Source organism: Hydra vulgaris, chromosome 01 (genome assembly GCF_038396675.1).
Source record: "Hydra vulgaris chromosome 01, alternate assembly HydraT2T_AEP".
Classification (NCBI taxonomy): domain Eukaryota; kingdom Metazoa; phylum Cnidaria; class Hydrozoa; order Anthoathecata; family Hydridae; genus Hydra; species Hydra vulgaris.
This window is the reverse complement of record NC_088920.1, coordinates 61,134,191-61,157,500: the sequence shown is the minus strand read 5'-3', so window position 1 is coordinate 61,157,500 and position 23,310 is coordinate 61,134,191. Positions and strand designations below refer to the sequence as shown.

Here is a 23,310-nt window from a genome sequence, read left to right as displayed (position 1 = left end):
TCAATAATATTCGTGGTCTTCAGAGTAACTTTTATTCTGTTGAGTCTTATCTCTTGCAAAGTTCACCAGATCTACTTGCTCTTTGTGAGACTAATTTGAGTTCAGCTGTCTTATCTTATGGTCTAAGTGTTAATGGTTGCCTTTAATTCCTAAAGACTCCAATAGTCACATGCTTAGCCTGGGCATATACATTAGTAAGAATTCACCCATTTGTCAGGAAGCTAAATTTGAATCCACAGACTATTCTTTTATGTGCTTTCGTTTAGCACCACTTCACTCTATTGCTTTTCTCTTTGTTCTATTTTGCTCTTCTTCATCTCAAGACTGCGCTCTTTTTGATGTTATTTCTGATCATATTGATCAAGGCCTCTCATTATCCATCAGCCAATATTGTTGTTGTTGGTAACTTTAATGCTCATCACGCTGAATGGCTTGGCTCTAGTGTCAGTGACACTGCAGGCATTAAAGTCCACAATTTTTGCCTTTCTCAATCCCTAACTCAAATAGTCAACTTTCTAACTCGCTTTCCAGACAACCCAAATCATTTACCTTCTCTTCTCGACTTATGTCTTGTTTCTGAGCCTAGTCAGTGCTCAGTTTCTCCTCATTCACCCTTAGGTGTTTCTGATCACAGTTTGATCTCTCCTAAACTATTACCTCATTCTTCTTCATCATCTGAATCCCCTATCATCTTACCTCTTACAAATACCTTAAAGCTAACTGGGACTCTTTCCGTGATGGCTCTTGGGTAGAAATCTTTCGTCTTCATGCTGACAAATATGCTTTTTACATAACTTCATAGATTGAGGCTGGCATGGAATCTTTTATTCCCTCTTGATGATTCCAGGTCAAGTCTCACTTTTCTCCATGGTTTTCCTTACATTGCGCTGCTGCAATTTCCAATTGAAACTATTACTTCCATATCTATCAGCAAAACAATTTTCCAGAAAGCATATGTCAGTTTATTACTTCTAGAAGCTATTGTAAAAAGGTTTTATCTAACGTCAAAGGCTGCTATTCTCAGGTCATGAACTCTGGTATTTCATCACAAAAATTAGGCTCTTGTGACATATGGAGATTTTTTAATTGTAATCAATAATATATGCAAATCTGTTATTTCACCTCACTTTTATGGCTCAGAGTGTCATCTCACCTAAAGACAAAGCTGAATTGTTTGCTAAGAACTTTTCATCTATATCATCTCTTGATGCCACTAGTTGCATTCTACCTGATTTAGCTGTCAAACAGGTTGATCCATTGCTTGACATTCGTATCACTCCAGCTTCTGTATCAAAAGTGGTTTTTTGCTCAGACTCTTTTACAGCTTGTGGTCCAGACAACATACCTGTTATAGTCTTGCAAAAGTGTTCTCCGGAGCTGTTGTCTATACTTTCAAAACTATTAACAAGTGCTTATCAGAGTCTCGTTTTCCAGCCTGCTGGAAAGCAGCATTTGTTATCCCTATTTTCAAAAATTCTGGAGAGCCATCTGATTTGTCTAACTTCTGTCCCATCAGACTTCTTCCTATCATAAGCAAAATTTTTGAATCTTTAATTAACAAACACTTAATCTCTCATTTTGAATCTAATAACTTACTTTCTGATCATTAATATGGATTTCGATCTACTCGTTCTACAGCTGATTTGCTAACCATAATAACTGATAGGTTTTATCGTGTATTAGATAAAGGTGGAGAGGCTAAGGCGATTGCTCTTAACATTTTTAAAGTTTTTGATAAAATTGGCATGCTGGTCTTCTCCATAAGTTTTCTTCTTACGGTGTATCTGGTAACATCTTTAAGATTATTGAATTGAATCCTTGCTGTCCAATTGTTGTATAAAAGTTTTCCTTGTTGGACAGCATTCTTCTTCATATTCTTCATATCCTTGGCCCTATACTCTTTTTAATTTACATTAATGATCTTCCAGATATTCTCACATCTAAGATGGCATTGTTTGCTGATGATACTACCATTTATTCTCGTCTTGATAAGAAGCCAACACTCTCTGATTGCATGGAGGAGGCTTTTAAGCTTGAAAATTTCACTTTTGCTACAGCATAGGGCTCACAGTAGCTGGTGAACTTTAATTAAGATAAAACCCAGTTTTGTTCAGCCAATCGTTATTGCAATAATTAAGATCTTTCTCTATTTATGAACAGTAATGTACTTGACGAGTCATCCACCCTTCATCTTCGAGGATTAACTCTTACTTCCAATCTTTTTTGGAAACCATATATCAAATCCGTTGCAAAATTAAATTCTGCCAATGTTGCATCTCTTTATCATGCTCAACACTTTCTTACTTTAAATTCTATTCTTTGTCTTTATAAATCTCAAATCCGTCCTTGTATGAAATACTGTTGCCATATCTAGGGCGATCTTCCAATGATCCCCTTTTTCTTTGAGAGGAAGGGGATCATTGGAAGATACGCCCTAGATTGTAAATATTGTTGGGCCTGTTTTTGCAGCCAACCTCCAACCCTTATGACATCATCGTAATGTTGCTTCTCTTTCTCATTTTACAGATACTAAAATGGGCACTGTTATAAAGAGCTAGCGGCTCTTGTGCCATCTACTAAAATTCATTCTTGTATTACTTGTCATTCAATTAAGTCTCATCTATTTTCTGTTACTGTTCCTAAATGCTCAAAAAACTCTTATTCCTCTAGATTTTTTCCTCGAACATCAGTTCTTTGGAATTCGCTTCCTTTATCTTGCTTTCCTGATTCATATAATTTGCAATCTTTTAAGTCGTCTGTCAATCATTATCTTGCTCTACAATCTTTATCTTTTCTCTTCCAGTAATTTCCAAATGTAATAGTGGTTGCTTGCAGCCTTGTTGGAAGTGAAGATGTTAAAAAAAAATTATTCATAAACCGTACACTCCTATAATTTATATATATTACAAATATGTGTGCGCATAGAAACAGATAAATAAGCTTATAATTTTGATCTATAGAGCAAATTCATTACGAACAAGTCAGCAAGTCTCTGTAAATGGTAGTCTAACTCATTCAAGGTAATTAATATTGTTTAACTTTTTTAGTTAGTTGTTATTTCTAATATTATTAATATTATTGTTACTTATTACTATTATTATTTTTAATTCAGCTCAATGGGGGATGCAGAATCAAGTATGAGGGTAGATGTTCGAGGAAACAGTTTAAGTCAAGTTAGTTATAATGGCATAAATCAGTTTTCAGATGTGTTTTTTTTAGTTGGTAAGCAGTTTTTATTACAAAAAACATTTAATAAAAAAATGCTTTGAGAAAATAAAGATTATTTGCAAAGGCATTTAAAGAATTATGTAATAAAAGTATCTAATTTTGTTAAAAGCTTGTTTATTTCATATCTCAACTAAAAATTATCTGTCAGTTTATGTACATTTTTTGTGGTTCACCCAATTGTCTGACAGGGTTTGAAACCCTAAGTTTTAAATCTTGTTGGCAAAATAACATAAATATTGTTTTTGGTCTTTGACAAAATGCATTGCTTTTAATGTATGGCTTTACATTTTAACAGTTTAAAATCATTAAAAGATTATTTTTTCAAGTGATAATTGAAATAATAAGACTTAAGGAGGCAACAAGTTTTAAAAAAAATTTTAATTTTAAATTGCACCAGAGTGTTAACCAGAACAACAAAATAGACTTTTTGTCTATTTTGTTGTTCAGGTTTTTTTAAATAGTTTTTTTAAGACATGTTTAGTTAAATGTTGAGCAGCCGTGGCGCAGTGGTAATGCACTTGCCTCAGAAACAAAGGATCCGTGGTTCAAACCCCACCTCTAGGCAAGTTTTGCAACATTGGTTGGGAAGGAGGCGTGAACTTATAATTAAATACTCATCTGCAGTGCTCTGTGATAAGATCGTAAGGACTTCTTGGGGCACCTAAATAAAATTGAAAAAAAAAAAAATAAGAATTGAAAAATGTCTCTATTATATAAAAAAAGAAGCTATTTGCTTTCTCTGTTTATATATTAGAGACAATTACTAGGTTTAATACAATACATTAGGTTTACACAATACAGTTGGTTTTTGCTTTATACAATACACTAGCTATTTGTTTTCTCTGTTTACTTGAGACAATTAACTATAAGCTAGGTTTAATACAATATACTAGGTTTAACGACATACATTAGTTTTAATATAATACACTATGTTTAACTACTGACACTAGGTTTTCACAATACACTTGGTTTACACAATACATTAGGTTTGTACAATACTCTAGATTTATACAATACACTAGGTTTATACAATGCACTAGGTTTACACAATACACTAGGTTTATGCAGTATGCTAGGTTTACACAATACACTGGGTTTACACAATACACTAGGTTTACACAATACACTAGGTTTAACAACATTGAGTTAAGCAAGCCAATTTTATTAACAGCTCATTTATTCAAAATTTTACTAGAGTCAAATTGCAATATTCAAAGGTATAAAATTGCATCAAATTGCAATTTTCAAAGGTCTTTTTATTTAAACTAAGATTTGTTTAGTTTTTTAAGTTTTTTTCTGGAATCTTTGTCTACCATTAGATTTTTAACACACTTAATTAAAACTTGATTTGTATCCTGAATATTTTAGGCTTTTGTTGAAAAAGTCTGCTGAAGTTTTTTTGTGCAGTTATGTCATCATAAACTTTTATATAGGACCTTGGAAGCTCTTGAAAGTTTTTTTAAATTTAGTTAAATTTATTGTAGTTTTGTTTTTGAAGACTTTTAAGTTTTACCACTAAGCCACTTGTTAGTTTAGTACTGCAAAACCATTATTTCAACTGGAACAGCCTGTATACTTTCCACACTGTCAATTTGTGAATAACACTTAACCTTTTAGTTGCAAGAACTAAGCATGTAACACTATTAAATAAAATTGCTCTAGGGATCAAATAATTTTCAGCAGATTTTACTATCTTCATAAGTAAATGTGAGGTGATGTTCTGGTTCAATGCATTATTTTGTCATTTTTAATGGATTTTTCTCATTGCAGTAAGCTTAGTATTTTTCTTGATTTGAGTTCTGTTTTTGCCATCAACCCCAAACTACTTATTTTTTTTGTTCCATATCTTTTTCATTTGATAAGAGGAATTCTGATTTATCAACTACTATATAAAATATTTATTGTTGTTCATTAAAAAGTTTCTTGTTTCTTTTGACAGCTTCTCTATCAATGGAAGAAATTTGACCCGTTAGGCCAAATTTCATTTGATCAGGAAGATAGGCTTTATCATCAAGCAGGTGATGGTTCATTAATTTGAGACTAAAGGCATGTAATATGTTCTTCAATGATATTTTATTTATAGCATGACATTTTATGAATCTGAAGATATTGAAATATCTATTTTAGAATTGATATTTCTTTTATCACATGCTTTTTTGCATTTGAAAAAATCTTAACCTTTCCTATTAATAGATTTTTAGTTTATCAAAGGTAAACTTGGGTTTACTGATTTTTACCTAAAAGTTTACTGTATCCTAAATTGATTTTACATTGTTAATATTTTGCTGAGTTATTGATATAGTATCTGCATTTGGATTCATTAAATGGTAAAAATACTCAATAACTTGTCTGAAAGTGCTTAGGTTTATCATTAATAACATGGGTGAGTTAGATTACATTGTATTTATTACAACAAATAATACATGTAAAGAACATGCAGGTCCATATTGTTGGACACTAACAGTGTGCCCCAAAACAAATTATGTAAAATTGTACAACACCAAATAAATAAGTTATATATAAATATTTTTTAAACATCTTCGCTTCCAACAAGGCTGCAAGCAACCACTAATTAGAGTTGGAAGTTACTGGAAGAGAAAAGAAAAAGATTGTAGAGCAAGATAACGATTGACAGACAACTTAAAGGATTGCAAATTATATAAATCAGGAAAGCAAGATGAAGGAAGGGAAAAAGAAAAAGGATGAAACTTAATTGAATGACTAGTAACATGAGAATGAATTTTAGTAGATGGCGCAGGAGATGCTAGCTTTTAAGAGCAGTGCCCATTATAGTATTTGTAGAAAAGAGAAAGAGAAGCCACATTACAACGATGTGATAATGGTTGGAGGTTGGTTGCAAGAGCAGGTCCAACTATGTTTACAATGTGTTTTTGCACCTTGTCTAAAAGAGAAAGGGCATCATCAGAAGATCCGCCCTAGATATGGCAACAGTATTCCATACAAGGCCTGATTTGAGATTTATAGAGATAGAGAACAGATTTCATAGTAAAAAAGTGTCAAGCTTGATAAAGAGATGCAATCTTAGCAGATGCTAATTTTGCAACAGATTTGATATATGGTTTCCAAGAAAGATTGGAAGTAAGATCTAAATTATTGCAATAATGGTTGCCTTAAAAAAAATTGAGTTTTATTTGAATTAAAGTTCACCAGCCTCTGCGAGCCCCATGCTAAAGCAGAAGTGAGATCCTTTTCGAGCTGAAATGCCCCCTCCAAGCAATACGAGAGTGTTGGCTTCTTTTCATGACAAGAATAAATGGCAGTATCATTAGTGAACAAATGGTAGTATCATCAGCGAACCTTAGATGTGAGAATATCTGGAAGATTATTGATATAAGTTAAAAAGAGTATAAGGCCAAGGATTAAACCTTGAGGAACCTGTGAAGTTACAAAATAAGAAGAAGAGTGCTGTCCATCGAGGACAACTTTTATACTACGTTTGTCAACAGAAAGATGAAAGGTTTCTACCCAAGGGCCATCATGATGAAAATCACAAAAAGAGTCCTAGTCAGCTTTAAGGTATTTGTAAGAGGTACAATAATAGGGGATTCAGATGATGAAGAAGAATGAGGTAATAGTTTAGGAGAGATCAAACTGTGATCAGAAACACCTAAGGGTGAATGTGGAGAAACTGAGCACTGACTAGGCTCAGAAACAAGACATAAGTCGAGAAGAGAAGGTAAATGATTTGGGTTGTCTGGAAAGCGAGTTGGAAAATTGACTATTTGAGTTAGGGATTGAGAAAGGCAAAAATTGTGGACTTTAATGCCTGCAGTGTCACTGACACTAGAGCCAAGCCATTCAGCGTGATGAGCATTAAAGTTACCAACAACAACAATATTGGCTGATGTATAAAGAGAGTGGGCTTGGTCAATATGATCAGAAATAACATCAAAAAGAGTGCAGTTTTGAGATGAAGGAGAGTAATATAGAACAAAGAGAAAAGCAATAGAGTGAATAGGTGCTAAACGAAAGCACATAAAAGAATAGTCTGTGGATTCAAACTTAGCTTCCTGACAAATGGGTGAATTCTTACGAATGTATATGCCCAGGCCAAGCATGTAACATGGAGTCTTTAGGAATTAAAGGCAACCATTAACACTAAGACCATAAGATGAGACAGCTGAACTCAAATTAGTCTCACAAAGAGCAAGTAGATCTGGTGAACTTTGCAAGAGATAAGACTCAACAGAAGAAAAGTTACTTTGAAGACCACGAATATTATTAAATGATAGGTTTAGAGAACTTGGTGATGACAATGGTTTTTTGTGTTTTATAGTTTTTGGTACTTTATTCGTTTTTAAATTTGTTAAAGAACTTGACTCAAAGCATAGATAGTACTCAGTACACTGTTTAATAGCCCAAGCAATTGCCTCATTACTATTAATAAACCCTAACCTGTCACAAAGGGCTCCAAATGTGCCTTGGCAATGCACACCAAAAATATAAACAAGGACACCATCCATGCACAATATGACATTGTTAATACTTTGGTATTTTTCAGCTGTTGATGGAATCAGCCTTTCTTAGAGCTACAACAGATTTCGAAATATTAAAAGAAATAATAAGATATGCAGTCAACGCTGACACACTTTTCAAAATTATATTTACTCTTAAAGATGTTGATATTATTGGCATAAACAACATTGATTGGCAACTGATTCCAAATGTTAACAATGCATCAAGAGAAATCATATTTATGAATATCTAGTTTGCATTGTTGTTGGCGCATTTTATATTTATGTCCTCGCAATTTGTTTTTGTTGTCAATAAAAAGAACATTATTATTTATTAATCAAGACCAAGTTATGTTTATTAATCAAGACCAAGTTATGCAGAATTTAGAAGCAAGTTGATAAATCATGTTTTAATTGGCTTATCTTAAGTGACTCCAAATGAAGCAACTGAAGTCGACTTAGTAGGTTAAACAGCTTAAGTGCAGGATTTTTTTGGTGAAACAATTTTTGCACTTTCTCAACTCCCTTTATTAGTTCAACATCATATGGCAATCAACCTGGGGAGCAACATTTCAATATAGGCCTAATATATGTAATGAAGGCTCTTACTAAGGTACTAGGATTGCAAGAATTAAAGCATTTTAAAATAAGATTTGCTCTGGTATTAGCAGCTATATATATAACGTTTGAAATATGTTTTTCATAGTTAAGGTGAGAATCTAGAGTTACACTGAGATCTTTCAGACCAGAAGACCAAGCTAAAGTATGATCTCCTAAGTTATAGTTAAAGTTGCTACATTCTCTCAATAAAGCAGGCGCAATCCTATGAACAAAACACTTGCTGTATGAAATGTCTAGTTGACATGTTTCTGACCAAAGTACATTGTTATCAAGAGCATTAACTAAGTGGTTGCAAAATGAACTATATAAACTGATGTCATTGACATAAGCTTTAAAGAGAAATCAAGATTGTTAACTGTAGCAGTTAAATCGATGATATATAGTAAGAATAATGTTGAGCATAACAGGCTACCCTGAGGATTTCCACTAACAATGAGAGTTAAGTTTGATAATGAACATCCAACCTTAACTTGTTGACACCTATTGGTAAGAAATGCGGCAATCCAATTTAATAAATTACCTCTTTTGTTAAACTTTATTTAAAGTTTGGCTAATAATCTAGGATGAGATACAGAATCAAATGCCTTTTGAAAGTCAATATAAAAAACATCTGTTGTTAGATATTTTTCTAGTACTCCAATCATTTACAGACTCTAAAAGATTTGTACAAGTATTGTACAAGTATTTTGTACAATGTTTTTTGAAGAAAACAAAATTATTGGCTATTAAGTTATGGCGAGTTAAGTACCTAATGTTATCTGAGTTAATAATTCTTTCCATTGCACGACAACAACTGTTTGTGAGCAAAATTGATCTATAATTATTAGGGTCTGATGTCACTCCTTTTTTAAAAATTGAAAAAACACAAGCTTGAAGCCATTGTTGTGGTAGAGTATTTTATTCAACTTTAAGTTGGCAAATATAAATGCAAGTGGAATACATAAATTATGAGCTAGCTTTTTCAGAAGTATGTTTGGTATTCTGCCAGTACCATAAGATGTACTATGTTTTAGGCTGAATAAAGTTAAATAAACTTTAATCGGTCTAAAACCTAGTACATCTTATGGTCCTGGTCCTAAAACTTTTGTCTTAACAGAAAGGTTAACATCTTCAATGTTTAAAGAGTCGTTACGAGTTAATAATAATGGATTAATAACTGATTAACATTTTTTTTTAGTTGTGTACCTAGAGTAGTCTTAAAATAAAAAGTATATTAACTTAAAAGGAAAAAAAAAATAAAAGGTAAAAATAGAAAATTTGTAAACCTATGTTTTTTTTTTCTTTTTAATAATATTAAGTGAAACAAAAAAATATTTATGCCATAAATACAAAGTAGGCAAAACGTTATTAATGCAAACATAATAAAACAACTTTATAGTAAAATTATAGTCGTTTTTTTTCTTTAATTTAATTTTTTTAAACTTTAAAAACTTTAAAAGTAAATTAAAACCTTTTTATTTAAACTTTGTTTAAATTTAATAAAAGATTTAATGATATCTTAAAAACATTTTTTAGCATGCTTTATAAAAAAAAAAGTTTTATGTTGAAACATTACTGTATAAAACTTTTTATTTATATTTTGATTTGATATTGTATATAGGTAAATATTATATTTACAAATAAATTTTTAAAATATGAATATCGTTTACATTATTTAAGCTGCGAAGCATATTTATATTTTAAAAATTATATTTGAGTTGATGTTATAAAATTGTTTTTGTTTTCTTTCAAAAAAGTATTGTCATTTTTTTATAAATTAATTTGATCCAATTGTTTTGTTTACTGTGCCTCATGGTTTTTATTGCTACATATGGTATCTTATTTTTAAACAATGCTTTTTCATGATGTCAATGATTGGTTACCAAAAGTTTATTTTATCCATATATTTCACTATAGGCTTGAATGTTTCTAATTAGTTAAAACTTAAATTGATTGAGTTTAGTTTTTAATAATACTTTATGTATACTAATTATACAATTTTTGTTCTCTCAAGAAATAGTTCATTAAAAATTTTGCATCAGTTTGACTTTAAACTAAAGTTTTTATTTTACTGAAAAAGATCCAGTTTACAAAAAACATTGTAGAAATACCTTTATTGATTTAATTGATGAATTTTAGTTTTTTTAAGGTGACAACAATGATGTTGTTTTACCAGCTGTTGGAGCTATTCTTGCAGCAAGAAGCAGGTTATTTTATGTTTATTTTACTTATTTTTGTTTTGTTACTTTTTTGTAAATTTATATTTTTTATGTCATCTGCAACTAGTGAATTAATTATAAAGAATAATTGAATAAATTATAATTAATTATAACTAGTCAACTATTATTTATTTATTGTTTTTATTGTACTATAGTTTGTTTTTATTTATTCTCATTTTTGTAAAAAATTTAAACTATGAAAAGCAGAAGAACATTGAGAGCTAATGCTATCTTAACTTTAAAACACCCCAGCACATCATGCAACCTAACTTTAAAACTATAACTTTATTTTGATATCTTACATCCACCACATTATCTTACATCCACCACATTATCTTACATCCACCACATTATCTTACATCCACCATCTCTTATTTTACTTCATGAATTGCTTTTTCCAAGTTGACTATAGAAATGTACAATTTTTTTTCTACTATCTAAATGTTTTCATTTTATATTTTAATAAAAAGTCATAACTTTATTTATAAAAAGTATTAAACATTGTATATAAATTTGAAAATTTATGTATACTTTTTGTATTTTTAGGGTTTTTTATGAATTGTTATATTGTGATCATATGACAATACCTCGATCTAACTCCATGCTGTATTCCAGTTCTACACAATCCTCTGTTCCAGCTAATGTTCGCAAAAGGTGGTCAGATTTTTGGAAAAAAGCATATACGCTGAATCAATATGTTTCGTCAAATAAAAAATCATCTAATATTCAAAATAGCGATGTTCCATTTATAAAAGAGGTCTTAAATTTTAATTTGAAAATAAATGTATGTTGTGTGTAATGTTTACTGGTTTTAAGGTATATATATACAGTGTACTGAGTGCTAGTTATGATAATTTAAATGCTAATAAAAATAATAAGTGTTTTAAGTTAGAAAAAAAATGGTTTAGTTTTTTTTTTTTTTTTTGCTGGAACAAAAAATAAACTTTAGTTTTTTTCATTTTATGTTTTTAGAAAAATATTATTTTTTAACCAAATTCACTTCCAACAAGGCTGCAAGTCTTCTAGCCATTATAGATTTTATACATAAATATTTATAGGATGGTCAAAATATCTATTGTTGATATCTAATGGTTAATCAAAATATCTTTAGTTAGTTTTTATTGGTTTGTCAGAAAAGTTTCTTTTTTTTTTTAACTATATTTATAGGGCGGTCAAAATATCTATTGTTGATATCTAATGGTTAATCAAAATATCTTTAGTTGGTTTTTACTGGTTGGTCAGAAAAGTTTCTTTTTTTAAAACTAATTTACTCCAAACAAGGCTGCAAGGAACCACTAATTAAGTTAACAGTTAAAAAACATAAAGATGGTAGAGAGTTCCAAAGCATGGTTGTTTCAGGAAAAAACTATTTTTCTAATTTTTAAGTGATGATAGCTTGCTTGAAGAATAAGTGATGATAGCTTACTTGAGCAGCAAACATAGTAGTATATGTAGAAAAAAATAATTTGTCTCCATGAAAATGGGCAGAGGCTAAAGTTAGCAGGTTCAACAAAATTTACAATGCGTTTTTGGACCTTGTCTAGAAGACTAAGTACCTCATTAGAAAAACCAGTCCAAATATGACAACAGCATTCCATACAAGGACAAATATATAGAGGTATATTATTATTATAGGTATAAATATATAGGTGTTACAAATATATAGAGAATATAGAGGTAGAGATCGAAATCAGGAGTAAGAAAATTGTGAGCACAATATAGAGAGCAAAGCTTAGCAGATGCTAACTTTGCAATAGAGGTCAGGAGTAAATGATAATTTGTGAAATAGTAAAGTTGTGGAGTGCCTGTTCTTAGCAATCAAAAAGTGATGACTTTTTTTTTAAAATGGAGTGTATAGTTGTGTCACCAGCAAATAGAACTTTAGATATAGTTGTATCACCAACAAATACAACTTTAGATATAGTTGTGTCGCCAACAAATAGAACTTCAGAGATATTATCAGAAAGATCTTTAGTATAAATGAGAAACAGCAAGGATGGAACCTTGTTAAACCCAAGTTTTAACTCTGAACTTAAAACTTTGATACAAGAATCTTGTTAAACTCTCTTTGAGGAAAAGCATGTTTAGTGTAGTATTTTTTGAGGTCTAGGGTGGACTTTCTTGTTTATTGACCAGAGTGTTTGATCACTTGTCTATCAAGATTGAACTTTTCTGTTACAATGGTTAACAAGTCAACAAGAAGATTAAAAATCATTTTGCTTTACAGATGGCAAGTAATTAGACTTAAGAATATATATTTAAAATTTTTTATATCAAGATTCAAAGAATTTGTTAGTAAGTAAAAAAAGTAGTAAGAAGACTGACTGTGTGGTAGAAGGTTAATCAAAATCAATCTCCCTCAATCAAATCAATAAAAATCAAAGCAACCTCCTTCAATTAAAATCTGTGGTTCTTCCAATTTTTAAAAAAGTTTTCAAAATTTGAAACCACAGATGCCAATTTTCAGCAAACAGGAAAATAAGATTGAGTTAAGGGGTCTTCTATAAATTATGTCATACAATATTTGACAGTTTTGAACCACTCTCTAGTAATAAATTGTCACACTTTACTGATTCTCCCGTCCCTTCATCAACTACACCATTCATCCCACTAAAACTATGCATCAAATTTTTAACCCCCTCCCTAAAAATTTTTTTGTGGTTTTAAATACAATATTATTTTTTATTTAGTTGCTTTTAGTTAGATTTTATACATTTTAATACATAAAAATATTAATTTTTATAATTTAATATTATTTTTTGCACTTCTTTAGTTACTCCATGTAAAATTGTATAGATTAACAGTGGATAAACAGAGGAATGAGAGGCTCAGTGATAAAGGTTCCTTACCCACATTTTTAAAAATTTCGTAGTAACCACTCTCAACAATATATTGAATATGTATTTTGTTGTGGAAAACGTGCTTAACCTCAAAATTTGTTCATACAGTGCTGCTACCTATTACAATATTTACTAAAGCAGAAAAATGATATTTGAATAGTGAAAAAGTTATCTATCCTACAATCAACATGGCTCATTACTACCTGTTATCAGCGGATGATGTTAGTGAAGGTTACAGAGTTTTTGTATGAGGGTAACTTAAGTGATTCAAGCTAGTCTAGGGCCTTAGCCTAGCCCTAGGCTAGCCAGAATAACTTAGTTTGTTTTGTTAAGCATTTTTTTCTTATTTTAATAAAAATTTCAACTAACATTTTTATTGCAGATTTAAATGTTGTTGGAGTAGAAATAGAGCATCTCCTGTACGTAAAGAAACCATTTCTCTATCACTGAAGAGCCAAGTCAACTCTTGCATGTGTGAGGTGCTGGTAGAAGTGGATGCAATAGCTGATACTGATACTGAAGAAAAACAGCATAGTCCTAAGCAAGTTGCCCATCCAGAACTACACAAAAGAAATATTCTGAAATAAAAAAAATCAACAGGGGAAGGATATGCTCGATCAACAGGTATCAACAAGGGAAGGATACCGATGAACGGTAAAGTAGTTGAACCAAAGATTTTATTGACAGAGGTTGCAGTAAAGTCACAGTTGCTTGTCGTAATCAAATTTCTCCTAACTTTTATACTATGAACTGTGATTCTAAAAAAGTTTTTGTATTATTTTCTTTGCATGAGAAGGTAATCGCAGGATGTATACTGTATCAAATAACACCTATAGGGAGGTAGTTGTACCTACAAACTAATGGATACAGGCAGATATGTTAAAAAGGTTTGCTAAAATTTCTTCAAGGACGCATTGCAGATCCTTGATGAAATTTTAGCAAACCGTTTTAACATATCCTTGATTTTTGTTCCAAATTCTTATAGGATCCTATAAAACTTTTTGACTAGGATAACCAATAAAGAAAAATCAGTAAATTGTGAAAAATTTTAAAAACATAATAAAAGTTCCTGGGCTAATTTTGTTGTAATGCAAAATTTTGGATGATCTGGCACCATCAATTTTGAACTTGAGCTCTTGTACCCCAATGGTAGAAAACTCACAAAAGGCAAAGTGATATTTTTAAACTCATAATCATTCATACTGTTCATCATTCCTTTTATCTTTTTCTTAAAGGTAACAAAAAAACAAATCATTCTAGGTGGTGATTCTGGTGACATAGATATAAATTTATGCAACACAGTAGTTAGTAGTTACAAACTTCTGTGTTTGTTCTTTTATTATGAGTTTACACTGGATGAGTTTTATTAAGAGTTTACACTGGATGAGTCATAGATAAATCACTCCGTGTACTCCATTTTTGAGACTAGAAAATTAAAAAAGTGCTTAACCACTTACTTGTAAAAAATGAAAATAAGTTTTGCCCAGGAATACCATATAGCAATAATTAATGTGAGAAAGAAAAGTATTGAGTGCACAGTTCATGGTACCTAACCAGCGCACAAAATAATGGGGCAGCTTAAGACTTTTTTTTGCTTTCTGTTAACTTTTAAGTTAAATTGTGGTTACTTACATCCTTGTTCAGAATGGATTTGATGAAAAATAGAAAAAATTAGGGAAGTAAAATACTGAAAAAGTAAATTATCTAAGTAAAATTAAAATAATAAGTAATAAAATTATTAAGAAATATTAAACTGAAAAAGTAGAATAACAAAGGAGAATAGAGTAAAATAGAGTGCTGAAATGAATGAAGGGTTTTTTGTTGAATTACTTTTTTTGCTGAAACAACTTTAACTCAAAACTGTATTTTTTTAATTAACTTATTTTTATTTAGTTTAGTATTACAGAATTTGAACCTTATGAGTTTCAAGCCCTGTTAGAGTTTATTCATAATGGTTCTTGCTTTATCCATAAGGATATTTTAATTGGAGTCGCATGCGCTGCTGAGTGTTATGGAGTCAGAGAATTAATGCAATTATGTGTAGATTGTTGTAGTGAAATTATTAACCCATATAATGTAAGTAACTATTTTGTTTACCAGATATTGGTTCTTTAACTAAGAATTTTATTGATATTAATTACTATTATTTGTTGCTATTTCTTTACTGTTTTATTATAATAAATTATTATTTAAAATAAGTCTTATATTAAGACTATTAATATTCAGGCAGTTTTGTCCCAGTAAATAAGTGTTACTCTCTAAGACATTAACCTCATTATGTATTTGAGGGAAAAAATTGGTACCAAATTGCTTTTTTCATTAACAAAAGTTATTTAAGATGTTATACTAATCCTTCACCAATTTCATTGAATTCAGAAAGACTTTGTCAATCCATGAATTACTAACTACAATAATGTACTGATTGGTTTGCAATTGAGCTAACTCTCTTATTTAAAAAAGTAACTGAAAAAGTTGATCTAAAACCAAAACTTTTATCTTTTATGGTGAGACCTTTATATCAAATTTTTTTTGCCAACCTGATGCCGACCTTAATTTTTCTTATTCCGAGGGTTGTATATATATATATATATATATATATATATATATATATATTCTTTTTAATATAATTCTTTGATATAATTTAATATAATATAATCTTTTTAATACAACTCTTTTTAAAATTTGCTTTCAAAATGAATCTATCTCTTCTTTATCAGGTAACTGATGGTTTCACATTTTTTAATTTTAGTTTTTATTAATTTGATAAGTTGCAAATTACCAAAAATTTAGTCTTTCCACATTATAAGATCTCACTAAAAAGTTCACTAATAAATTTAATCCTGCTTTTAGAGTAGAAATATCAGAATTAGTATTTATCTTTGTCACTTCTCTCAAGTCATCAACATCAAGTAAATATATCTTAAAAATTAAAAAAAAATTCATTTAAAAAGAAATTCCAGAAATTTCAATACATAAACCTAAAATATAATTTTTTTTATTTAAATTAAAATTAAAATTATGAACGTTTTCTTCTTTTATTCATTCCATAATAAAGTTTTTTTTTGTTTAATAATTTTACCAGATTTAAGGAGTTAATTATAAAAATAAAAAATTGAATAAAATACATTCAGATAACAATCACACAAATATTTTCTGAAATTAGTTGATACTATGACATTTATTTAAAGAATATCCTTCAGCACAGGAATCATACCATGCTTGGTATTTGAAATTTTAGTAACTATCTTAAATGCAGTGATGGTAAGTGTATGAATATTAGATTTTTGGTTTTGAGCCTCAACTTCACATTTGAAAACCATTTACAGTCATACCATTAATATTTTTTTTGTCATTGTCAAAACAATTGTCTCTTTGATATCTAAAAAAGTACTAACTTTCACTGTTATGTCGGAAGAAACAAAAAAAAAATTTCTCTATTTAAATGATTAATTAGTTGAGACAAGTATCTGTATATTGCAAGTTTTAAAATAGATAAAAAAATAAGTGCAGTCTTGCAGAATATCCTTTAATCAATGTTTTAGTGCTTAAACTGTTTAAATTTTGTTACAATAGAATGTACTTTATGTTGCAAAAACTAGGGTTTGATGGGTTTTCAAAACCAATTTTTCTAATAAACTTGATACATTCCATAAACGGTTTTTAAATTACAAAAACCAGTTTTTTATTAAAGGCTATAATATTAGGCCAGATTTACCTATAGGCTGACAAAGCATGGCTAAAGATCTAACAATTTTTGTTGCACAACAATTTCTCTTTAGAATATTAATTAATTATTAACGTTTTGTAAGGTTCTATTTGCACAATTATCATTGGACTATAATTTGCATGGAGATTATGTCTTATTGTAGACTTTTTTTAAATTTTTTTATTATTGCATGTAACAATTACTTACTATTTCAATTATTCTAATGATAATGTTTGTTAAATCGCAACTATATATTAATTCAAGTATTGTAATCATGGTTTGTGTTAAATATTTAGGCTTGTCTTTTGTTTTCATCAGTACGTCAATTTGTGTTGCGATACAATGTTGCTAAACTTCTCGAGAAAAAGGTTTTGATGATATTTTATTAATTTTTTTATTAAAAAAATATTTTTATATTTTTATTCACAACATATTTTAATTTAGGTAATTAAAGTGTGTAAACAAAATAAATGTGAAAGTAGAAAAACTACTTTAAAAAGTACTCAAATTTTTATATAGAACTTAATATTTTCAATACATTAACATAAGATAAAATATTTAAAAGAAATTAATTTATTGCTGTAGGCATCTAATAAGATTTAAAACTTTTACTTTAGTGGTACTTATAATACTTTGGTTTTACCCATAAGCCTGCGCGCAGAGTAACAATCAAAACTATATTTTATTTTTTCTAATAACATTTTCAAATCTTTAATTTTTCTTCAGTTTTTTGTTTTTTCGATTTTTTGTTTAATAAATGCCCAGTATTTTTCAATAACTCTTAATTCTGGGCAGTTTGAGGATTTGCTGTTTTAGGCACAAAATTCACATCATTTTGTTTATACCAGTTTACTATAATTTGAGTTTAAAGGTAAAAAATGTTTTTTTGTCAACACTCTTTAACATATATTTGTCTAGAGAGTGTAGACTTAGAAATATAAGTATCAAACCTTAAACTAGCAAATAGCTTGTTAGTTTAAGGTTTATCTAGCAAACTTACCATAATTTGTGTATTTAAATTTCTTGTCTGCTTTTTCTCTTTATTTGGCAGTATAACAAACAGTATCAGGAGTTTGCTGATGATCGTACTTGATAAAAATTTGTTTATTTAGTGAAAAAAAAGTGTTTGGTTGAAGCATTTTTATTTTAAAGAAGTTTAGGTTGAACTAAAACGATTTCAAAGTATTAATAAATATGATTGAAAAATTTCTGTATTGCCATCTTTACCATTTACATTTTTGTACAAAATTAAAGATTGCTACCTTTATGCAAGAATAATTTTTTAGATTTTGTTTATAATACTTAGATAATTTAGAAAAATCTCCTCGTGATGTTAAGATGTTCTGTTTAATTGTCAATTGTGTGGCAATTTTAAGTGCAAATGAAGCACTTATAGTTTCATCATCTTCAATAATACAGAAATAAAGCTGTCATACAACTTTCTGCAGGTTCTTGCATATTTTTTTAAGTTTCAGAACAATTGGGCATTTTTTTTTGATTTGTAAGAATAAAGATCAGGTTTTTTTTTAACTTTTACAACAAAACAATAAGAAAATCCATATCTGTGTGCATTCCCTTAGTGAAAGGCTTCAATTAGTCTTAACAGTTTTGTAATCAGTTTTGTATCTTAAAAATCCTCCTTCTATCACCGATTTGCATTTAATTTTAATTGAAAAAATGTTGAATAACACAACATTGGAATGTATTTTCAACTCTTTTGCTATTAATTGTAACTTCTATTGAGATTTTCTTAATATTTATACATAATTTTTTCCTCTAAAGTTTTTTTTGTTATTTTCAAAATTAGTTTGAAGTTAAATGTGAAGCTAAGAATGTTAATACAGCCACTGAAAATGACATTATTTCTTTAACATCTATTTCATGTACACACTTGAACAAAATATATATAAATATTTTTTCCCGCCCTAAGTAGTTTTTGACAGTTGATGTTAAAGTGGTTTCATTTAATGTTTTCGCTGTTGTTGCTATATTTTATACAAAATCTGTTTTTTTGATTGGTTAGCAACATTCGATCTAGATATCTAAAACGACTTTAAACTTTTTATGGTTTTGTTGTTTTTATAATTCTATATAAATTTCTTTATCTTATCGGCTTGGGTTTATTTATCCATCAAGTACCAATTTTAGACTTCTAACAGCAATTATCAGTATTTTGTTGTTTTACTATTAGAATATATAATAATTTTTATATTATATATATATATATATATATATATATATATATACATACATATATATATATATATATTATATAGATATATATATATATATTTATATATATATATATATTTATATATATATATATATAATTAGATATATAATTATAGATATTTTTAATATATGTAATATATATTTTATAATATATTAAGTATATAATAATAAAACAATAAATATATAATTATAAATATTTATAATAGTATTATAATAATATAATATAATATTATTATAAGTATTATATTATAAATATAATATTATTGTAATAATATTATAATAATAGTATAGTAATAATATAATAAATATAAAATGATAAATATTTAGTTATATATATATAATTTTATTTATATATTCTATATAATTCTATATAATAATTTTTATTATTTAATTTCATCATTATTTTTGTTATTTTTGTTAAAATTTTCATTTATTTATTTCATTTTATATATTTATCTTTATATATATATATATATATATATATATATATATATATATATATATATATATATATATATATATATATATATATATATACACATATATATATATGTATACACATATATATATATATGTATGAGCCCATGAGATGCATAGTGGTATAAGTCACTTTTTTCAATATTTTGAGTTATTGCAACCATTGGTTAGCATTTTGTTTATTCTATTACATGGCAGAGTGGTGTAAGACTAATGATATCGATAATGATGCTGGAACTATTTTTTGTTATGCTCCTCACTTAACAGCTGTTTTTGTTCACAACCATAGTGATATTAGTCAGACTTCTCAAAACTAGATATGAGTGACTTATACCACTATGCATCTCAGGGGCTCATATATATATGTATGTATGTATATATACATTTTATTTTATTTTAATTTTGTTATAGTATTTGGTATTAAATTCATATCTCTCACTGTCCATATTATTTCTTCAAATATGTTTATGCTTTACAAATTTGCGTGAAGGCTGAAGGTTTTGGCTGTTTGTAGTGAAGTCTTTTTATTACTGCAGTATGGAGCAGGCATGAATTGAGGGTAAAGCATAAATGGCAATGATGTTTGTCTGACGGGATAAACTAGGTTTTGGTGCAAAGCCTCTTTGAAATGGTGGTAATGCCATTCTGAGGAGAAGTTTATTACCACCACTACATAAATTATGATTAAACAAAAGCAATAATATTTTTTCTTTATCTTATACATCCTATCATTTAATGTTTATTTAATTTAAATATCGATATATTTAAGCATATATATTTGTTTTGACATAAGTTAAACTTTCTTATTTAATGAAGATTTATGGTTACTTTATTATATATGTTGCTTTTGTGTTCTGGTTGTTTTAGGTGTACATTAACAATAAAGTTTTTGTTAACTGTGATTTTTGTATAAGCTTTTTCTCCTTAAAATAAGTCTGTGTTTATTCTGAACATCTGTTTGTTTATCTTTGTTTTTTTATTTATCCTCTTTTATATAAAAAGTTTTTTCACTGAAATTTTTCATATTTCTCTATGGGCTTTAATTGCTAAGTCTAGTTCAAGCACCGTATCAAATGTAAAACAAAATATATTTATAAGTGTGTTAATACAACCAGTAAAAATGACATATTTATTCTTTCACATCTATTTCATGTACACACTTTATCTTTTGTATTAGAAAAATAATCAAATTAATAACTCAAAAATGTAAGAATAATAATTTATTATTATTTCAGATTTCTGAATTCATTTTTGTAAATGCAGACAAAATATTTGATTCATTTGACATGGCTTCATTATCAGAGGATTGCTTATTGCAAGTACTTTCCTTAAATTTAAAGGTATTAATTTTAATCAAAAAGGCCCAGGTTTGATAAACAAAGCAGGGGCTATGATCAGGGCTGCATATGTAGTGCTACACCCTATTTTTTTTTAGTTTTTGTGGTTTTTTAAAAAACATAAAATTTAATTAGTTTCCTCAAATAAATTAATGTGATTTGTTAAAATCTAACCTTAATTTTGTCAGTCTTTTCACATTTTTTTACCACACACTGTATACCTAAGCCCTTTACTATATATATATATATATATATATATATATATATATATATATATATATATATATATATATATATATATATATATATATATATATATATATATATAAATATATATATATATATATATATATATATATATATATATATATATATATATATATATATATATATATATATGTGTGTAACACTACATATGCAGTTCTGATCATAATATATATATATATATATATATATATATATATATATATATATATATATATATATATATATATATATATATATATATATATATATATATATATATATATATATATACATATATATATATATATATATATATATATATATATATATATATATATATATATATATATATATATATATATATATATATATATATATATAGATCTATAGTTTGTTGGCTTTGGGAAGAGCGGAAGGAAAAAAGTGATTCTTACGCCAACATATACGTCACTTTTAATTACTTTTAACTTTCGTCCAACATTTGCGTGTTGGACGAAAGTAAAAACCATTAATTTAATTACAAATTAATCATTTTTTTAAAAAACCACAAAAACGCAAATTTAATTGACCAGAATGTTTTTAAAAACATTCTGAATGTTTTTAAAACATTTTGAATGTTTTTAACAATATAAACAATGTTTTTATTTTTTTTAATAAAATGTTTTTATTTTTATTTTTTTTACTGTAAATCATGCGCGGAGTGTTGCTACATCGACTATCTTATAGCCTGACTCGCAAGGGAGTGCTGCTACATCGAATGACAAATAGCCTGACTCGCAAGGGAGTGCTACATCGACTGACAAATAGCCTGACCCGCAAGGGAGTGCTGCTACATCGACTGAGGGTTTGGTTAAGGCAGGCATTCTATCATTGTTAAAAAAAAAAAAATTCCGGTCTTGCATTTTAATTTTTACTTTTCGTCAACAAAATATGGAAAAACTTTCGGACAACATCTAAGGGTTCTATATATATATATATATATGTGTGTGTGTAACACTACATATGCAGTTCTGATCATAATATATATATATATATATATATATATATATATATATATATATATATATATATATATATATATATATATATATATATATATATATATATATATATATATGATGATCATGATATGATATGTGTATATATATATATATATATGTATATATATATATATATATATATATACACACACACACACATATAAATTATTTTAAATGTTAATTTACCTCTCCAAGGCCAAGAAGACCACTACAGTCAAGGAAGCTATTTTTAGTTATGATTACAACCCTCTCTCAACTCTAGAACTTCGAAACGCAAACCTTGATAAACAAGGCTGCTGTGCGGAATGTGCAAAAACAATTATAAAGCTGTCATTGTTTGCAAGCAATTTTTTAACTCTTCATTCTTTGGTTTTGTGGTTATCAAGCAAAAATTAATTTTAGTCACAATATTTTGATTTTATTTCTGGTTTTTTGTTTAGTAATATTTGGATAACTTTGTATGAAATTATTGAAAGTTTATTGTAGAGGCAAAGTAAGCATTTTTTTGTGGCGTTACTGTATGTAACAAACAAAATTGCCCAATCAAAGGAAAATACTTAATCTTGAATATTATTTAAAAAGTTATTGTGTCACTCTCTAACACTCCAGAAAAAATATGTATTGGCCTATAAGAAGGCAATTGGAAGAAACAATGGGCTAACAAAGAACACTTCTTCACAAATAAAAAACTGCAAAATTTAACCACCCTTTCCAAATGCATATGGGAAATAAAAGAAAACCTCAAAATAAAAACAAACTTAACTTAGATCAAAAATTAGTAAAGTTCAGGCATACAGTAACATCACAAAAAATCTGTGCGTGTCTTGTAGAAAGCTCTGGAAGACTTTTCCAGCTTTCATCAAATGTCACTTTAAGAAGATTTTCAATGTCTGCAAGTCTTAATAGACAA

General features: G+C 28.1%; 1 protein-coding gene across 2 annotated transcripts in view; it reads left to right on the top strand.

Annotated features, from left to right (window-relative positions):
• Positions 1-23,310, top strand: part of LOC101236372 (signal-induced proliferation-associated 1-like protein 1) — a 70,924-nt gene that overhangs the window by 21,604 nt on the left and 26,010 nt on the right. For both annotated transcript variants that reach the window (XM_065788849.1, XM_065788848.1), the window contains exons 8-14: positions 2,961-3,020; positions 3,113-3,222; positions 10,453-10,510; positions 11,069-11,279; positions 15,256-15,438; positions 17,365-17,436; positions 21,013-21,117. In XM_065788849.1, the coding sequence (XP_065644921.1) occupies positions 2,961-3,020; positions 3,113-3,222; positions 10,453-10,510; positions 11,069-11,279; positions 15,256-15,438; positions 17,365-17,436; positions 21,013-21,117 (799 nt within the window). The remainder of the gene's footprint in view (positions 1-2,960; positions 3,021-3,112; positions 3,223-10,452; positions 10,511-11,068; positions 11,280-15,255; positions 15,439-17,364; positions 17,437-21,012; positions 21,118-23,310) is intronic.